An 18,856-nucleotide genomic window follows, 5' to 3' on the forward strand; every position below is an offset into this window, starting at 1 on the left:
GCGAACCGGTGACCTTCTAGCTGCGAGGCAACAGTGCTAACCACCTGCACCACCTTGCAGCCCATCTATGAATATCTTTGTACGTATTTACACATCTTTGTATGCGATGACAAATCTTTTTACAGCTTCACAAATCTCACTACAGACACACAACTCTCCACACACATTTACAAATACCCCCACAGACAGGAGACGACAGAAATTAGACACAAAATGACGAATAAAACTCCAAAAAAATGACAAAAACGAAGCACGAAAGACAAAAGCAAAACAAAATGACACAAATGAGACACAAAACAACAACATCGAGGTGCTGCAGCTGATCTCCGACACATTTAGAATCATGTGATGCAGGTTTTCTCCGTCTTAGTTTAAACCCGTAATCAGCTCTGTGTTCTGTTTTTATTTACTGTTTGTGTTTCTTTGAGAGACTAAATGAATCAGTGCAGGTCGGTGGAAAACCTCTGGATGCGTTTTGTTCCGTCTCCCGTCGGATTAAACGGTGATCGCCAGCAGAACCGCCAGGTCCTCTTTTAGTTTGCGATGAAGCTGACGTGACACGAAGGCAGCGGGAGGCCGATAGCTGTGGTCACATCCAGAGGAGAGCTTCTCCTCGCCGCGACGTCTCAGTTACTCAAAGCCTTGTCTGGGATTGAAATGGCCGAAAAGGGAAATTGAGGAGCGTTACGACGCTCAGCGGGTCGCCGGGTATTCACGGCCGTAAACGCTCGGACAGCGATTCTGTTGAGGAAGACGACGACTCGGAGGTAATCTAAAGGACTGGACGGATCAGAATGAAAGGATCTGAAGGGGGAGTGAGGAGGGCCGGAGGGAATGCCATCACAAAAAGATGCTCGGCATGAATGAAGAATCCAGAATGAGAAGCGTTGACGGCGTGATGGGAGACCAGAGGAGCGTCGGAGGCTTTGATGTCGGCGATGAAACGCTTCACGCTGCTTTCTGAGTCCTCGGGCGCTCAAACAGGCGCCGTTCTGGCTTTCAAACCGACGAGGCCAAGATCAATACACCAGTTTCTGAGTGGAAACGTGTCGTCAGCGTAACGGCAAACACAGGACGACAAAAAACGAGACACGAGATGACAATAACGAGAAAACAATGCAAGAAAAAGACAAAGCAACAAACACAAAGTGACAGAAAGGAGACAAACAGAGACGAAACAACACAAACGAGACACAAAATGACAAACAAATTAGACACAATGACAAAAAAGAGACACAAAATGATTCAAAAAAGCACAAACAAAACACAAAACGATCAAAATGAGACAAAACGACAAAACTGCAACAAAGCAACACAAACAAGACACAAAATGATTTTAAAAAAGTGAAAAAAAAACCCACAAATGAGACACAAAACCAAACAAATGCAACAAAATGACAAAAATGAGACACGAAACAACAAAAATGAAAGACAAAGTGACAAAAAAGACAAAAATGACAAAAGTGTGACAAAATGATAAAAAATGACAAACTAACGACAAAAACGAGACACAAAACATCAAAAACAGGAAAAAACAACACAAACAAGACACAAAATGATTTTAAAAAATGAGATACGATACAAAACAGATTAAACAACACAAAAAATGAGAAACTAAATGACACAAACAAAGACAAAATGACAAAAGAAGGACAAAACAACACAAACGAGACACAACATGACAAAAACAAGACACTAAATGACACGAAGCATTTATGAGACACAAACAAAACAAATCAGACACAACGACAAAATGAGACTGAACGACAAAAACGAAAGACGAAGCGACAAAAAAAAGACAAAAAAATGACACACAAATGACAAAAGTGTGACAAAATGACAAAAAATGACAAACTAATGACAACGAGACACAAAACAGCAAAAACAAGAAAAAAACAAGAAAAAAACTGTTAAAAAACAGACATTAAACAACAAAAACAGACAAAACGACACAAACGAGACACAAAATTCAACTAATTAGACACAATGACAAAAAATGAGACACTAAGCAACAAAAACAGAAGATGAAACGACACAAACGAGACACAAAAGAAAGAAAACAAGACATAAAACGACACAAGCGAAACACAGCGATGAAAAATGAGGCACAAATCGTCACAATCGAGACAAAACACCACAAACTAAACACAACCTGAGAGCCCGGAGACGCCAGCGTCGCTCTGGAGCTGCTGACTCGGAGCGTTTTGCTGGTTTCACTTCGTGCAGAACGTTGAATGAAATTATCCATTAGCTGGACAGATTAGCGCCTCGTCCTTTGCATGCTAACGCGCTGTAATCCGGCGCTACACGGCAGCTACAGCGCCGATAACGACTCCATTTCACGTGGACGTCCAGCGAACCTGCGAGTCTGTGAAGTGATCAGTTCCTCTGGCTGGTTCTGATTCTGTGTCATGTATTCTGCTGCTATCTGCACTCATCCCTGCAAAGCCCCTAAACGTCCGGTTATCTGCACACGAGCTACGCCGCGGCTAAATCGCGCCTCGCTGCGAGTCGTCCGTCTTCCGGGGAAAGAGGGAAATTCCTCCGCAAATTTGCAGCGAGCAAATGATCGTTTCATTTGCTCCTGAAATAAACTAAAGGTGAGTTCAGAGGCGCTAAGTGGCTCCGCTCGGCTCTGGAAATGTGAGTTTTCTCTCCAGCAAACAGCCGATTTCAGCACAACATCGTTCAGGTGAAGCATTCTGCAGCCGGCACTGAAACAAGCAAATCAGAGGACTAATTCTGATCAGCAGCCTTTAGAGGATCAAACATTATTCTGTTGTGTTGCTTTAATAGAGGCATTGTTGTTTGTTTTCAACATTTAAAAATGGTTTAAAATTCTCAGCTGCAGATCGAAATCTAACAACTAGTTTTGTTGTTACATGAACAAAAGCACAAAGAAGCCGAAAGCTACCAAATAACATCTAACTGCAGCAACTTAATTAGACACAAAATGACAAAAACGAGACACAAAACAGCAGAAATGTAACACAAAATGAGAAAAGATTAAAGAAACCTGTCCCAAAGAGACGAGAAAAAACATAAACTAGAGATTAAAAAAGACAAAATCACAACAACGAGACACAAAACAGCAAAAGCAAGCAAAAAAAAGACACAAACCAGAGATCAGACAACAAAAAACGAGACGCACAAAAGTCAAAGCAAGAAAAAAACAACACAAAAGAGATTCAAAGCGACACAAACAAGAAACAAAACTACAAAAATAACACAAAGTGACAGGAAGGAGACAAAACTGTGCCAAAGACACATGAAACAACAAAGACTGGAGATAAAAAAGACACAAAATTACAGAAAAAAAGACAAAAACAAAGCACAAAATGACAAAAACTAGAATAAAATGAACACAAACCAGACGTGAGACACAAAAAAATGAGACAAAAAATGACAAAAACGACACACAAAACAACAAAAGCAAGAAAAACAACACAAACAAGACACAAAAAGGACACAAAATGACAAATACGAGACAGAAAACAACAAAAACGGAAAAAAAAGAAAACAAAAACTGTCAAAAGAGAAATTAAACAACATAAACAAGACACAAAAAGACAAAAAACGACAGAAAACAGCAAAAACATGAACAAAGAACAAAACCATGATAAAAAAAAACACAAAATGAGACAGAAAACAGCAAAAATGCGAAAAAAAACAACAAAAACTGTCAAAAGAGACGTGAACAACATGAACGAGACACAAAATGACAAAAAAAAATGACACAAACAAGACAAGATTACAAAAAGAGACAAACAGACAACAACAAAGCACAAAATGGCAAAAACAAGAACAAAATGGAAACAAACCAAACGTGAGAGAAAAAACAACAAAACAAAAACAAAAACTGTCCAAAGAGACATTAAACAACATGAATGAAACACAGAATGACAAAAACGAGGAACTACAGCTAAACAACTGACAGACTCCATAAACAATTATCGTAATTAATCTATTTAAATATCGAGGAAACAGTCGGAACAACTTCAGTCATCAACATAGAAACACATCAGACACACAACACCTGAAAACTTCATGTTAATGAACTAAAACCTCATTTAATCACTGATTCACTGAATAAGTTGGAATAAAAATAAACGTGAGTTTGGAGGAAGTTCCATGAATCTGACGTAGTTTGTTGGTTGAAGTCGTCTGAACTCAGACACTGTTGCTTTTATTTCATTTTATTTTCTTATTGCGGTTGTTGAACATGTTGACTTCCTGTTTGTCGGAACCAAATCCACGTTGTGTAAACTTTTCCTCGAGCGTCTGTTTCCGTCCGATTTAAGCGACCGCGGCGTGACGAAGCCGGAGACCGTCCGCCGCGGTCGCGTCCATCTCCATTACTGCTGTTGAATAAATAAACGGAGACGGAGAGTCGGACAAAGACGCCCCGACACAACCGGACGTCTTTATCGGCTCCTGGAGGGAGAACACACCGAAGCAGGAGGAAAACGCGGACGCAGCCGTTTGAGCGTGACCCAGAACCGCGGTGGATGCCGGCGACGGTCAAAGCCATTAACTCTGCTGACAACGGAGGCCTCGGAAAGCTCTCCGGAGCGCCGAGGAGCCGCTCTGATAACGCCGGCCCCTTTATGTAGCGCTGACAGTTAAATATGAATTTTTAATTTCGTCAGAGCTGCGGAGCGTTTCAAAGCGAGCGGCTGCTGGAAACACACAGTCACACTCCCTTAGTCTTTAAATTGTTTTCCTCCAGTCCCCATTAAGAGGCCATAAGTGCAGCCTTTACTGCCGCTCACAATGAAACGACATTAAATCTGCAGCCGGCTGATAGAGCTGCTGATCGGCCTGGGCGACTCGGGCAGAACGCCTCGCACATCTCAGCTGCAGGAGGCTGAAAAAAGTTTTAATGCACAACTGGAACAACACTCGTCAGAGCTGCCTTATTATAGCACGCTGTTATGTTAGCATTACTGCTAGCATTCGGTTTATAGCTGTGTGCTCTAATTAGCCAACTGTACTCAGTGTGGCAAATTAAAGATGCCCCTCCGTATGCGGTAGGTTTGTAGTTCTGTTCGACTTCATCGATTCTAACTAAATAAAACAAACCAGTCCGCTGAGTTTAAAATGTTTAAAACTGCACTAATCAATAATTTTTAACCAAATAATGGCTCTAATAAATATGTATAATGCAAAAAACAGTCGAATCGTCAGCAAAAACTAAGGATTAGATGATGATGCCGCCGCCATGCACAGGAATAAATGTAGACAGAAGTACTTCCATGTGATTGTGGCGCCGAACTTTAGCGCAGCAGCTAGTCAACAGCTAACTAAGAGATCACATAAGTCTAGGTGTAAATGGTGCTGAAACTGCCCGAGGTGTTATTAGACTTCTTAAAGACATTTCACTTGTTATCCAAGAGGTTACCTCAACTGACTGGTGGGGAGTGCCACGCATTTGTTTCCAGCCACAATTCACCTGTTAGCAACCCAAGAGTCACATGACTCAAGATGCTATCGTGGTGACTCTGCCGAGGGAAGGATGACTCAACTTGATGTTAAAATGCCTGGTGAGGAATGACTCGAGGCATTACAAGTGGTGGAACTGCCTAGAAAGCAATAAGTCAAGACATGGAGGGTTGTAAAACTGCCTGGGGAGGGATGTCTCGAGTGTAGACTGCTGGAAAACTGCATGAGGGGGGTCCCAGAGCCACTTCTTATCCTATCTCCAAGAGGTTATCTCAGTCCTAACTGGTGGGGAGTACTAGGTATTTACTTTCAACCACAATTCATGTGGTCCATAGCCCATTAGCAACCCAAGACTCACATGACTCAAAGTGACAACAGTGGTCAAACTGCCTAAGGAGGAACAAGTCAATGCAGTAATGGGTGTGGAGTTTGCTTGGAAGGGGTGACTAGGGTATTGATTGTGGTTAAACTGCCAAGGGAGCAAAAACTCAAGGGGGAATGTTGCAAAACTGCCCGAGGAGTAAGAACTCAAGACATTAATGGTGGTAAAACTTCCCAGGTAGGCATGCCTAGACTTGTAAATGGTTGTGAAACTGTCTGGGGAGTAACAACTCAACGGATTAAGGGTAATGAAACTGCCTGGGTGGGTGAGCCTCAACTTGTGAACAGTCTGAAAGGTGACTCAAGACGTAACTTGTGGTAAAATTGCCTGGGTAGGCATGTCTCAACTTGTAAATGGTTGTGAAACTGTCTCAGAAGTGACATCTCAGGGTGTAAATGGTGGCACAACAGTCTGAAAAGTGTTGACTCATGACCTAACTTGTGGTGAAACTGCCTCGAGAGTAATAACTCAAGGTTTGAAATATTGTAAAACTGCCTGGGTAGGTATGCCTTAAATTGTAAATGGTTCCGAAACTGCCTGGGAGTAACAACTCGAGGTGTAAATGGTGGTAAAATAGTCAGAAAAGTATTGACTTAAGACGTAACTTGTGGTAAAACTGCCTGGGGAGTAACAACTCGTGGGATTGATGGTGGTAGAACTTCCTGGCATGTCTTATCTCGTACATGGTTGTGAAACTGCCTGGGGAGTAATGACGAATGTAGAAATGGTGGCGGTGAACCTGCATAAGGAGAGATCTCAGGACTGAATGAATAAAATGAAATGTAAAATAAACGCCATGTGGGTGTGACTTAGCGTGCCGGGCCTAGCTTCAGTGTAGCGACGCTACATTTAGGCTAACTGCTAGTTTAGCTCACTACACTTTTCTAGTAGCTTGGCCAATACTGCTAACTAAACAGTTTTAGCATCCTTTAGCTCAACATTCGTCTCAACATTGTTTTTTAGCACCGGGCAGCAAAAAAACAGACAAACTACGAGAACCAAACAACCGATAATAAACAACAAACACAATCAAGCATTTACCAGCTTAAGAGGCGCAAGGCTATAATATGTCAATGTGGTGTTTTTGATTTGTTTTCTGCCCCCTTAGAGGCAACAATGATTAACAGCAGCAAAAAAAAAGAAAAGACAACTCACGCAGCTTTAATAATGGTGATCAAAATATTTGTGCAAATGCAGGTTCAGTAATTAGACGGCACGCTGAGTGCATCCTCACAAAGCCTCTTTGTTGTGGAGACAATGAGGAGATATCAGTCGGCCATCTCTGCTGCCACACCAAGCAACTTTGCGGAACGGTTGCTTTCTCTAAACCCCTCATTTAGAACAACAAAGACGGCGAAGGAGTCCAATTATCTTCCACCCTCAGATCTCTGCGCCATCAGTGTTCGTCAGGGTTTGAAGCGACGCAACAAGAGAGAACAGAATGAAAACCCACTGACCTGAGGCGTCATGCCGTGGCAAAGGTACATGATGGGGACGTTGTCGGTGTCGGGCCCCTGGTCCAAACACAGGTCTTCCCTCAGACTGTTCTTTAGCTGTCGGGAAAAAAAACAAACCACAATATAAAAATGAGAAAGTGATCTAATGCGTCCCCGTTTATACACAGATAACAGGTGTACCAGGCGCTAACGTTAGCAGAACACATTCAGAGAGAACATAAAGACAAGCGGACACCTTTCACGCTCATCAGATTTACAGACTTATTAAAGAAATCACTCAACGTAATGTCGGAGTTTGGCAGCGAGGACGAGAACGCGACTCATATGTGGCGTAATTTTGTTTTGTCTCTTGTGGGGGAGCTCAATAAAAACCTTTCCCAGATTTATTTTGTGTTTGTTTTTGCAGGATAGCAGCGACTACATTTAGGTTTTATTAAAGGAATAGCTCAAATGTATTAATTTGGAAAAGACTGACATCGGCCTCATCGGGTAGGAGTCACGTTTGGATTAAGGCTGGAGGCAAAATGATACCAAGAGAGCTAGCTTTAAAGCGGTCAGGCTGGATTAGTCTTGTTGTTAAGCTAGGCTAAAAACATCTTAAAATCCAATGCTCAAGTGCCTTAAAGCTGCGTCCTTTCTATCAGCCAGCAGGGGGCGACTCAGCTGGTTGCAAAACGAAGCCTGACTGTATAGAAGTCAACCTGATCTGGTACCTCAGTAAACGTTTTCCTAACATGTTTGTAGGATCAATAGCGAGTTTAAACCACTCCCTCCACCACTCACTTGTTTGTTCGGTTTCAAAAGAGCAACACGGCGAGCAACTCAAAGCGTTAATGGTTGTAAAACTGCTTAGGGAGGAATAATCCAAGGTAGTAATGGTGGTGAAACTTCCATGACAGACAATGACTCAACGCATAAATAGTTGTGGACAACTACGTCGGGCCGATGTTCATGGTGATTAAACTGCCTGGGGAGCAATAATTAAAGGTATTAACTGGGAAATATCTCAACTAGGGCTGTTCTTAAATAACGATTAATTGTGTAAATGCTGTTACTATATTATATATAATATATTAAGCAAAGAAGGGGGGGAAAAAGGTCATGATGTCAGTAAATGTATCGTAGATCAGCTGTAGTACCTGGTTGTTCCACCAGGTGGAGTGTGGTTATGTGATTTTTTTTCTCATTTGTGTTGTTTTATAATGTTTTTTAGTCATTTTGTGTTTCACTTGTGTTTTTTTGTCTTATTTTTGTCATTTCTACTGCGTTTTCGTTTTTTCGTGTCTCACTTTTGCGTTTGAGTCTCATTTGTTTCATATCTTGTCTCGTTTTATTTTGTGTCTCTTGTCTTTTTGGGAAAGTTTTGTCTCCTTTCTGGTGTTTTGTGTCTTGTTTTTGTCATGTTGGTCAGAGCAGGTCACTAAAAAAGAAGGTCGGGCAAGTCAGTAAATGTGTCGTAGACCAGCTGTAGTACCTGGTTGTTCCACCAGGAGGAGCCTCTCACTGTTTAATATTGTAGAGACCAGAGGAGGCGTCACTCAGACTACAGTTCATAGTGTGAACAATCATAGTTCCTGTATTACAGTGACATATGTAACAGAGCCACTTTATGCAGCTCAGATCAAGTGTCTTTTGATAAAAACAGCAAAATTAGCAGAAACTAATTGTCCGCTGTGCACCGCTATCGATTGTTGCCACTCTGTTTTTGTAAATCAAAGGATCGGGCTGAAGTTCATGCCTTCGCTGCAGACACTACTGTGGTTGTGGTAATCTCTCCCAACAGAATAATGAACCCACGCAACACCACAAAACTTGCAGAGGAACGGCTCGAGGAACACGAACAAGAGCCTCACATCCAAGTCCAACTGAATCCACAACATCAGGCTTTAGGTGGTTTTAACACAGGTTTGGTTTCACCGGAGCTCCAGTTTCGTTTGCTGCTTCCAGCTGTTTGTAGTTCGTTTATCAAACACCTGCAGCACCAAACGGCGGCGGCGGCGGCCATGTTTCCGTCTCCAAAGCGAGAACGAGGCTCAGCAGCGATAACGTCATGAATTATTCAACCGCTTCAGATCCGACATCGTGTCTCACAAAGCAGGTGGAGCTGCATCAGAGCCGTTCTCGTTTCGTACGCCGAGTTCGTTTTGTTGCTTTTTAAAGGAGCAACGACATCATAATACAAATAATTAAAATGAAAATATGTTTTTTTTTGAGGCCACATGTTACTGAAAAGACTTCCAGTGATTAGAAAGTCACAAATCTACCCAATAAATCTGTTTTCTAACCCGAGGTGATGCATATTAATACGAGTGTTTCTGCTCCTCGACCTTTTGCACCATAAATCCTGCACATAGCTTCTCACAGGGTTTCCTTCTGCACCGTTCTTTGTATATTCACGTACGTGTGCAGAGATCTCGACCTTCTGCACCGTAAACACTGCATTTTTCACACTGTTTTTCTGTCCGTACTCTCGCTGCCGCGTTCTTTGTACGTTTATTATGTGTTTGAATAGCAGCGAGCGATGAGTGTGTTCTGTAAATAATCGCTGCTCAGGTTTGGACGAAGCTCACGACACGGACAGCTCGTTTGTTGTGACGATTAAAGTCTTTTGAATAATGTGCACTGTAAAGGAAAAAAAAGAAATTCTATCAGCTGGGGCACAAAAAAAACACTTTACAATAAAGAAAACAGGAATTTTCATAATTAAAAAAACAGTTTCTGGCCTTCGTTTCACATAATGTGCATCGTTTGGCTTTTTAATGTTGAATAAATGATATTTACACGTTCAAAAATCACATTTTCTGTAAATACGATTGAATAATGTTAGAATACCATAAAAAAGTTCCATCATTAATTAGGTTTTATTACATAATTTGATGTCAAGAAATCTGTAACAACAATAATAAAAAAAAGGTTTTAAATTGCAAGAATCTGCTTTTAAAATCTACAAAAATAAATATATCAAGTTTAATATAAATATTGTACATCTGACGGATCTTTGATGGTAAAATAAAAAAGTCTGTTCATCTTTGAATAATAAGAATCAGTTATATGACAAAAAATAAACAGTTAATTTTAGATTACATGAAGTATAATGAATTATTTGGACATAATTTAATATTTCAGTTTAGCAACTCTGACACACATTTAATGTTAAACGCATTTCCACCTATTAGATGATTGGATTTATCTTTGGAAAAATGTAAAATTACCTCTAATAATCAAATAATTCTGATTAGAATTTCAAAAAAAAGTTTTTTTCTAAGAAATTAAAAAACATCAGATATGAGTTTTTTTTTATACGTAAATTTAAATAAAAATCTTGTGCATTTCATTGATCTTGTTTTGTTTGCTGGTTCACATCAGAAATGTCAAATATTTTTCTGTAACTTTAATGTTTTTGTGTGTTTAAAAAAATTCTGAAAAATATATAAAATATTAAATAATGCAAAATCATCAATAATATATATATGAAGAACATATAAAATATAAAAGGAAAAAATAAATGTACTTAAAATGACAGATTAAAAAAAAACAAAAAAACATCTTTATCTTTCAAAAAGAGTATTTGAAATTAATTTCAAAGTTTAATTGAAAAAAAACAAAAAACAAAACAGACATTGTTGTCTTGTATGCTGTGTTTTCCTGCTCGCTTTTTAAAATATTCTTATATAATCATTTATTTTGTTTGCTTGCTACTGTGATAAAACAATTCCACTTGTGGATCACTAAAGTTTATCTAAGTCTGTTTAAATAATAATTAGATTAATTACATAAATTAATTGAACTTCTGACACTCGCTGCATTAAAGAAACAACACAAATGGAAGAATTCTTCTGAGAAATTAAAAAGTAATAATTCAAAGATTTTTAAAGAAAATTTTTATGTTCATGGGAAGTTTTTCTTGTTGCATCTCAACACCGTCTGAGATTTTTAATTTTTTTAGATTTAAATTTTTTATTTTGTTGTTTTACTTCTTCACCACCGATATCTCCCAGACACCAGAACCGGACTCTGACAGCTTCGTGCATCTGGATTCGGCTGCAGACGTGACTCCAGATGTGAGAGCGTCTCTCGTCTCTGCCTTATTAACGATGCGGCAGCGCTCTGAAGACGGATGGAGGCGCTGCGGGCTAATTAGCCGCTGCCAGCAGAAAAGTCGTGCGAACACTTTAAACTAACCTTCAGCGAGTTTTCTTGGCAGCTCGTGAGCAATATTTCAAAAAGAGAAAGCTGCCGGACCGTTTGGATCGCAGCTCCTTCCTGTAATTTGGCCTCATTCCTCCGAGGATCGCCAAACTAATTGTTGGAAATATCTGAATTAACGCGGGAGGATCGATACCGGAGGTCGTCCTCGTTCCTGAGCGAGTTCTGTGCTTCACTTCGCATCCGAGACGAAATCTATCACACGTACCGGGACATGAAAACGAGAAGCCTGGAGGAGCTTTTCTACCTTTAAAATAAACGATAGTTTTGAAATATTTTGGAGTCGACAGAAGCTTCTGGAGCCGAATGAAAAGAAAATCCACGACGCTCTGGAGCTTTATTTTGGTAAATCGCTGCAATTTGTCTCCAAACTGAGACGCGTTTGTCTATGAAACGCTGCCTCACGTCTATAAATGATGATTATCAATCAGCTTGTCCTGGTTCAAAGGAGCGAAATGCAGGATCTTCAACGTGAACAAACGGTTGTTTTTGCAGCCTGTTCATCCGTCAGACTGAGGTCGAGTCGCGTTTAATCAGAAAGTGCATTTAAAAGAACAGACGTTGAAGTAAAGTGCTGCAAAGTTTCACTGAACAGCAACAGATTGGACGCGAACACACCGATTTAAAGACAAATACGAAAAACTAGTGTCGATACAGAACCAGCAGGAGAACAGAACCCTCACTCTTTGACTTTTTTTCTGTTTTTCTGACTGTTTAGTGACGTTTAGGCTCCAAAACCGAGTAAAACAAAGGTTCAAATCTACAGAACAAATCTCTTCTGCGGCACATTATTTCCCTTTTTGTTCCAAAGAGCTCCGTCATTTGCTGCTACAACCCAAAAAACTTCCTCGACAGAATAAAAACTTGACCCTGAGCTGCCTCGAATGATGATTCTCTCTGTTGTTGTTGATAAAAATAATCCCAACAACAACAGCAGCAGCACTGAGCTCCTGCTTCACGTTTAAAGCTCCAACAGAACATCCACAGACACGTTTATTATCGTTATTATAACATCAGACTGGTGGTCGTCTTATTTTGTCCTAAAATCATAAAATGAACAAACTGATTATATTAGATAAACATTAAACTACTGTCAATACGCACAAACTGCAAAAAAACCAACAAACGCAGGAGTGAAGTAACTCAGAAGAATTGTTTTCAGTCATTAGACGTTCTTCAAGGAACCCAACAAGTAAGCTAGTTTCCTCGAACATCTCTGGAGTTCCTCAAGGTTCTATTTATTCTGAGGAAGTGTTAAAAGAAGAACACTGTCTGAAGAACAGTTTGTCGGCTGTAAACACTGAACCATCTCAGTTGGGTTGAAACTGGTTGAAGAGAACATCGGAGGAACTGAAGGATCTAAAGATGGATGAAGATCAGAGAACTCGTCAACAAGTTCATACATGTGAGTCCCTCCCACTGAGACTGATTTAATGTAGAATGGTCTTTCTGAAGGAGACTCCAGACGTCTTCCTCTGAAGCTGCTAAAGGTTCCTCCACCAACCTAAAGCCTAAAGGTTCCTCCAGGAACCCAACAAGTAAGCTAGTTCCCTTGAACATCTCCAGAGTTCCTCGAGGTTCTATTTATTCTGAGGAAGTCTTAAAGGAAAAACACTGTCTGAAGAACAGTTTGTCGGCTGTAAACGCTTAACCACCTCCGCTGGGTTGAACTGGTTAAATACAGAGGAGAACATCAGAGGAACTGAAGGATCTAAAGATGGATGAAGACCAGAGAACTTGTCAACAAAGAGAAGTTCATGCATGTGAGTCCCTCCCACTGAGACTGATTTAATGTAGAATGATCTTTCTGAAGGAGACTCCAGACGTCTTCCTCTGAAGCTGCTAAAGGTTCCTCCACTGACCTAAAGCTCAAAGGTTCTTCCAGGAACCCAACAAGTAACCAGCGTTCTTTGAATATCCCTTCAAGTTCCCCTAATTCGGAGAAAGTAGTCGAACAAACACGTCGTCTGAAGGATGTTTGTAGGTTGTCAATACTGAACCACTTTCATTAGGTTGAATACACCTGAGAACGCTGGAGGAACCAGAGGATCTAAAGTCAGGAGACAGATGAAGGTCTCGAGTCAGAGATCTCGTCAATAAAGAATCAGTCAGAGCACGTGAATCTCTCCCATTGAAACTGCTGTAATGTAAGATGACTCTTCTGGAGGAGACTCCTGATTCATCTGAAGCTGATAGATGTTGCTTCGCTGACTTCTTCCTCTTCGAACTGAGCTGTTAAAGGTTCTCTTCAGCAAAGCGAGAAGGTTTCTTAAATATCTCTAGAGCTCACTGAGGTTCTCCTAATTCTGAGACAACAGTCGAGCGAGAACGTCGTCTGAAGAACGGTTGGTCGGCTGTAAGCTACCTTTGTTGGGTGGAAGTTGGTTGACTACAGCTGAGAACATCAGAGGAACTGAAGGGTCTGAAGCAACGAGATGGACGAAGATCAAATGTGGTCAACGAGGAATCAGTGCAGGTGAGTTCCTCCCGTTGAGCCTCCTGATGTTCCCCTGAAGCTGCTAAATGCTAAATCTCTGTTTAATGTTGATCAGAGAATTGATCAGAACTCTCATCTGACTGAGAACGAAGCTGGAACCAGATGAAGTATCTGCAGACCTTCACTTTCATTTTACTGCTGTTGACCTTTTTTCTTTCCTCGATTCTAAAGCAAAACATTTCCCGGCAGCAGACATTCAAGGAAACTCTGACAAGTTGTCGTTTGGAGGTGAAGCTTAAACTCCACGTCACTGTAAACACTCAGCGGCGGCCATCTTGAACTTGCCACCTTTAAAAAGATCTGAACAGACGAGTCAGTCGGAGCTTCGGCTCTGACTTCATTCCTCATAAATATTTGTTTCTGAAGACAAAGGAAGAGGTTCAGCGGTTCAGGATCGACTCCCAGACGTGTCATATCTGGACTTGATGATCCTCATTTTCCACTGATCTCCTCCACGTGATGGTTGCTCCTGCCGCCCACCAGGTCTTTAAACTGATCTCTGATGGGCTGAACATCCCACCGGCTCGGCTCTCCGTCCGTTACCGAGGAACGAGCTCAGCTTCAGGCTGCCGTTGCCACGTTACAGAAGTTCAATAATCAGACGTTTGATTGATCCCTGGAGGGAGTTTCCTCCAGCGAGAGGTCAGCGGTCAGCTTCAGGAGCTGCTGGGATAAATTCATAAATGAAAACAGCTTCTTGTCTTCGTTTGTGTGTCGCTGTGTCGTTCTTCTTCTGTTAAATGTGTTCATTATTATGTTTAATTTGAATATTTGTGGATCTCGGTTGTCATTTCAACAAGCTACACGTATAGCAAAGATGTAAAAATACCACAAAGTGTGAAATCTGGACTGAAAGATTTACTCAAAATGACAATATGGTTAAAAATAGGCACGAAAATTACTCAGAATTTGTCCAAAATGGCTCAAAATCACTCAAATATTACACATGAATGATCACAAATAGCTGCATAATTGTTGAAGTGACACAAAACAATATTTAAAATCATAAAAACGTTGTTCACAACTATTCAACGATGCTCAACAATGACAGTGATTTAATTATTTTTAGAAATGATGGAGAAATTAAATTAAAAAGCTTGAAATGTGGATCCACTAATATGAACTTTAACGGCTTTTCAGAGGTCACAGACATTAAACTGCTGCAGTTTTTAGTGTTCACACTACGATACATCCCATAATACTGATGCTACCAGCTGAGAAAAATAAACAAAGAAAACAGATTCAGTCTTTAGATGTGAGACCTGGATGGATGTGAATGTGTCCAAAATGACTCGAAAATGATCCGAAATTACAGAAAATCTGTTTAGAATCACACAAAAATGGTCCAAAATGACTCAATTTGTCTAAAACGACTCAAACTTTGTCCAAAACAGCTCAAAAATGATGAAAAACTACAGAAAATGTGTTCAGAATCATTCAAAAATCGACCAAAATGACACAAAAATGATCCAAGTTGACTAAAAATGTGCTCAAAATGACATTAAGATAGTGTAAAATGACAAAAATTCTGCTTTAAAGGACTCAATAATTGTCCAAAATGATTTCGAATTCTTCAAAATTTGGTTTGGTTTGATTTGGTTTCAGTGTTTTACCAGAACTCAAATGTTTTTTTCATCCTAAACATGTCAAATTTATCCAAAATGAATCAAAAATCCCTCAGAAATGACACAAAAGTAATTCGAAATCGCAGAAAATTATCCAAATTGTTTGAAAATGACTCAAAAATATTCACAAATGGCACAAAAGTTGTCCAAAAATTATACAAGAATGATCCAAAGTTGAAAAAAGGGTTCAAAATGATCCAAAATGACTCAAAGATTATCCAAGTTGACTAAAAATGTGCTCAAAATGACATTGAAATAGTGTAAAATGACAAAATAATCTGCTTTAAAGGACTCAATAATTGTCCAAAATGATTTCAAATTCTTCAAAACGACTGATTGGTTTCAGTTTTCACCAGAACTCAATGTCAACGTGTCAAATTTGTCCAAAATGACTCAAAAATCGCTCGGAAATGGCACAAAACTCATTCAAAATCACTGAAAAATGATCAAAAATGGTTCGAAAGGGAGTCAAAAATATTTGAAAATGTCCAAAAATTATACAAAAATGATCCAAAGTTTTAAAAAACTCTGAAATATTCTCAGTGTGATAATTAATTTGGGTTTGTTCAGATTTAGTCGGTTTTATTTGGACTCAGCAGCACCACGTTTCCTCTCGGTGTTTTAAATCAGTGAATCAAACGTCCTTTTGCTTCGTTCGACTCTGCAGCTTTTTTTTTTTTTCCCTCTTTTTTCTTTTTTTTATCTCCATCAAAACGAGGGAACAAAACCGAGGGAATCAAACCGCTGAACACTTGTTGTTCTCTCCCGCGAGACGCCGCTCCTCTTAAATATGTAAACTCCACATCTCCGGGACGTGTCGCCGTGGCAACGCTCTCATCCCGGCAGCCCCCGCACATGCTCAGTGGCGACGCATTGTGATTGAAGTGTTTACGGAGCTGCGAACACGAGAGGTGACGCCGAGGCAGGTTCTCTTTTTTCTTTTTATTTTATTTCCAGAGCTGCTGCTGATGTTGATGTCGATGCTTTTATTTCATATTTTATTTCTTCTTCTTCTCTTCACTGACAGACTGGAAGTCGCTCAAAGAAGCTTTTCAACCTCAAGAAGAAGAAGAAGAAGAAGAAGAAGAAGAAGAAGAAGAAGAAGAAGAAGAAGAAGTTCTCAAACTCAGGCGCCGTAAACGACATCCAGGCTTTAAAGAGAAGGTGGAAAAGGGCAGCAGCCGGAACCACAGCTGGAGCAGGTGGACCAGAATCAGGCTCAGAGTCCATGGAAGTTGTGCAGCTTGAAAGTTGAGTTGTGATGAAACTCTGGAGCTTTCTGAGCTGTTTCAGGCGCTTACGACATTCAGACTTCTGGGTTACTTTGGAGACGGCTGACGCACTTCAAACATCCGAACAACCACGACGTCGCCTTAAAGTCGGCCGACTTTACAGCCAGAGAGAAGAAACGACCAAAACTGTGAACCCTAAAGGTTCCCAAAAGTCAGTATCAGAATTATTTATTCATGTTTATAGAATTATTTCAATTTGAAAACATTCAAAGCAGTGCTGGCCTGTTCATAACGACAATATCGTTCAAAATAACACGAAAATTCTCCCAAATTACTCACAATTTGTTCAAAATGGTCCAAAAACACTCAAAAAAAGTCTCAGAATGAAGAAAAAATGGTTCAAAATGACAGAAATGTATTTCAAGGTTATACACAAATGATCCAAAATTGCTTCATCATTGTTGAAAATGACTAAAAAAATTTGTTTTAAATGAATCAAAAGTTGTCTGAAGTTAGTGTAAAGTCTTCAACGCTCCATGAAACACTCGTCTGAGCCAGAAATTATAATAATTTAATTGAAATCACTTTATTCTACGTGTCTCATATTGAGATGGCCAAAAAATTAAACAAAAAAAACCCAACAAAATAATTGTGAACTTCTCTTTGTGAAGCCATGATTGACTTCTCGGTTGAACTGCAGGCAGCGTAGCTTATGTCTATTTAAAATAGATTCACTAATTTTTAAAACTTAATATTAATATTTTTTTTCTCTTTTAAATACTGTCAGATTCCTGTAACAAAAAAAAATCTAATTTAAATTCTAAATAATTTATATATTTTAAAATTTTTGTCATATTATTATCAGTATTATCATCATTTTGTGTATTTTTTTTATTTTTTTATTTTTTACATTTTACTAGATATTATCGGTAATTTAACAGACAAGGAAAAAATCTGTAAAATAATAAAAATTATGTACAATTTTTTACATTTCTTTTAAACAGAGAAATGTCTGTAAAAAAAACAAAACAACAAAATAAATCAATATGTTTTTCTGATTTAAATACAGTAACAATTGTCTGTGATTTTAGATAAAAATCTGTAATTTAACAAAATAGGAAAATGTGTAAAGTAACTGCAAATGGTTTTAAAGTCACAGTTTAAAGCTTTCTGTTTTTATTGAATGTCGTCATCTTAACAGACTGATGAAGCAGAAATGTTGCGTTTCCTCGACTTAAAAAAGACGATTTTTCCACAATAATCATTTTAAATGTTTGACTTTAGTCAACGCAGAAATTAGACAAAGTCACAGAATAGTTATCGTCCAAAAAAATAAACAAATACAAAGAAAAAATTCACCTTTTTGTTGCTTTAATCAAACAGCAGCGTCTTGATTTGCTCATTAAAGCATCACGATGTTGTTGAAAAGTGAAAATGTGCCTCTAAAGCCCGTCGCTGGTTGATGTTTGATATTCAGTTGATTATTTAGTTTATTATGTTTATGACTGAGTGAACGATTCAGTTCATTATTTAGTATATTATTTATTGTACTGTTGGGTGTGTGGTCAGTGCGCCTCACCACGCCATAGGCCACCGTGTCGCCGTAGGAACGCAGCTCCGGGTAGATGTTGGACAGGAACCAGCTGAACGGGCGACAGCGGAGCCGCGACCGCAGAGCTTTCCTCTCAGAGACGTCGCCGATGTCGATCCCAGAGTTCTGCAGAGCAAACGGCGCCGATTTACACCAGAACAGAGCCAATAAGAGAAGCTCCTGATCTAAGACGCTGCAGAAATAAAAAAAAACTACCGGAGCAGAAGTCAGACTGGAACAAGAAGAGGAAGGTTTAGAGAGCAGAAAGAGAGAAAAAGAGTCGAGTAGAGACGAAACGGAGCAAATTTACTATAAAAAAGGTTTTAAATTACAATACAAAATGAAATATTATTAGACAGAGATGATCGGGTCGGACCTGAACTGTAAAAAACAAAAAATAATAAAGAAAATTAAAACATTTGTT

At 39.5% G+C, this 18,856-nt stretch overlaps 1 protein-coding gene across 1 annotated transcript in view; it reads right to left on the reverse strand.

Annotated features, from left to right (window-relative positions):
* Positions 1-18,856, reverse strand: part of LOC103356173 (polypeptide N-acetylgalactosaminyltransferase 18-like) — a 160,251-nt gene that overhangs the window by 11,939 nt on the left and 129,456 nt on the right. The window contains exons 8-9 of the mRNA XM_008280244.1: positions 18,421-18,558; positions 7,282-7,377 (exon numbers count right to left, since the gene is read on the reverse strand). Of these exons, the coding sequence (XP_008278466.1) occupies positions 7,282-7,377; positions 18,421-18,558 (234 nt within the window). The remainder of the gene's footprint in view (positions 1-7,281; positions 7,378-18,420; positions 18,559-18,856) is intronic.

This window comes from Stegastes partitus, unplaced genomic scaffold, assembly GCF_000690725.1.
Source record: "Stegastes partitus isolate 25-593 unplaced genomic scaffold, Stegastes_partitus-1.0.2 Scaffold188, whole genome shotgun sequence".
In the NCBI taxonomy this organism is placed as follows: domain Eukaryota; kingdom Metazoa; phylum Chordata; class Actinopteri; family Pomacentridae; genus Stegastes; species Stegastes partitus.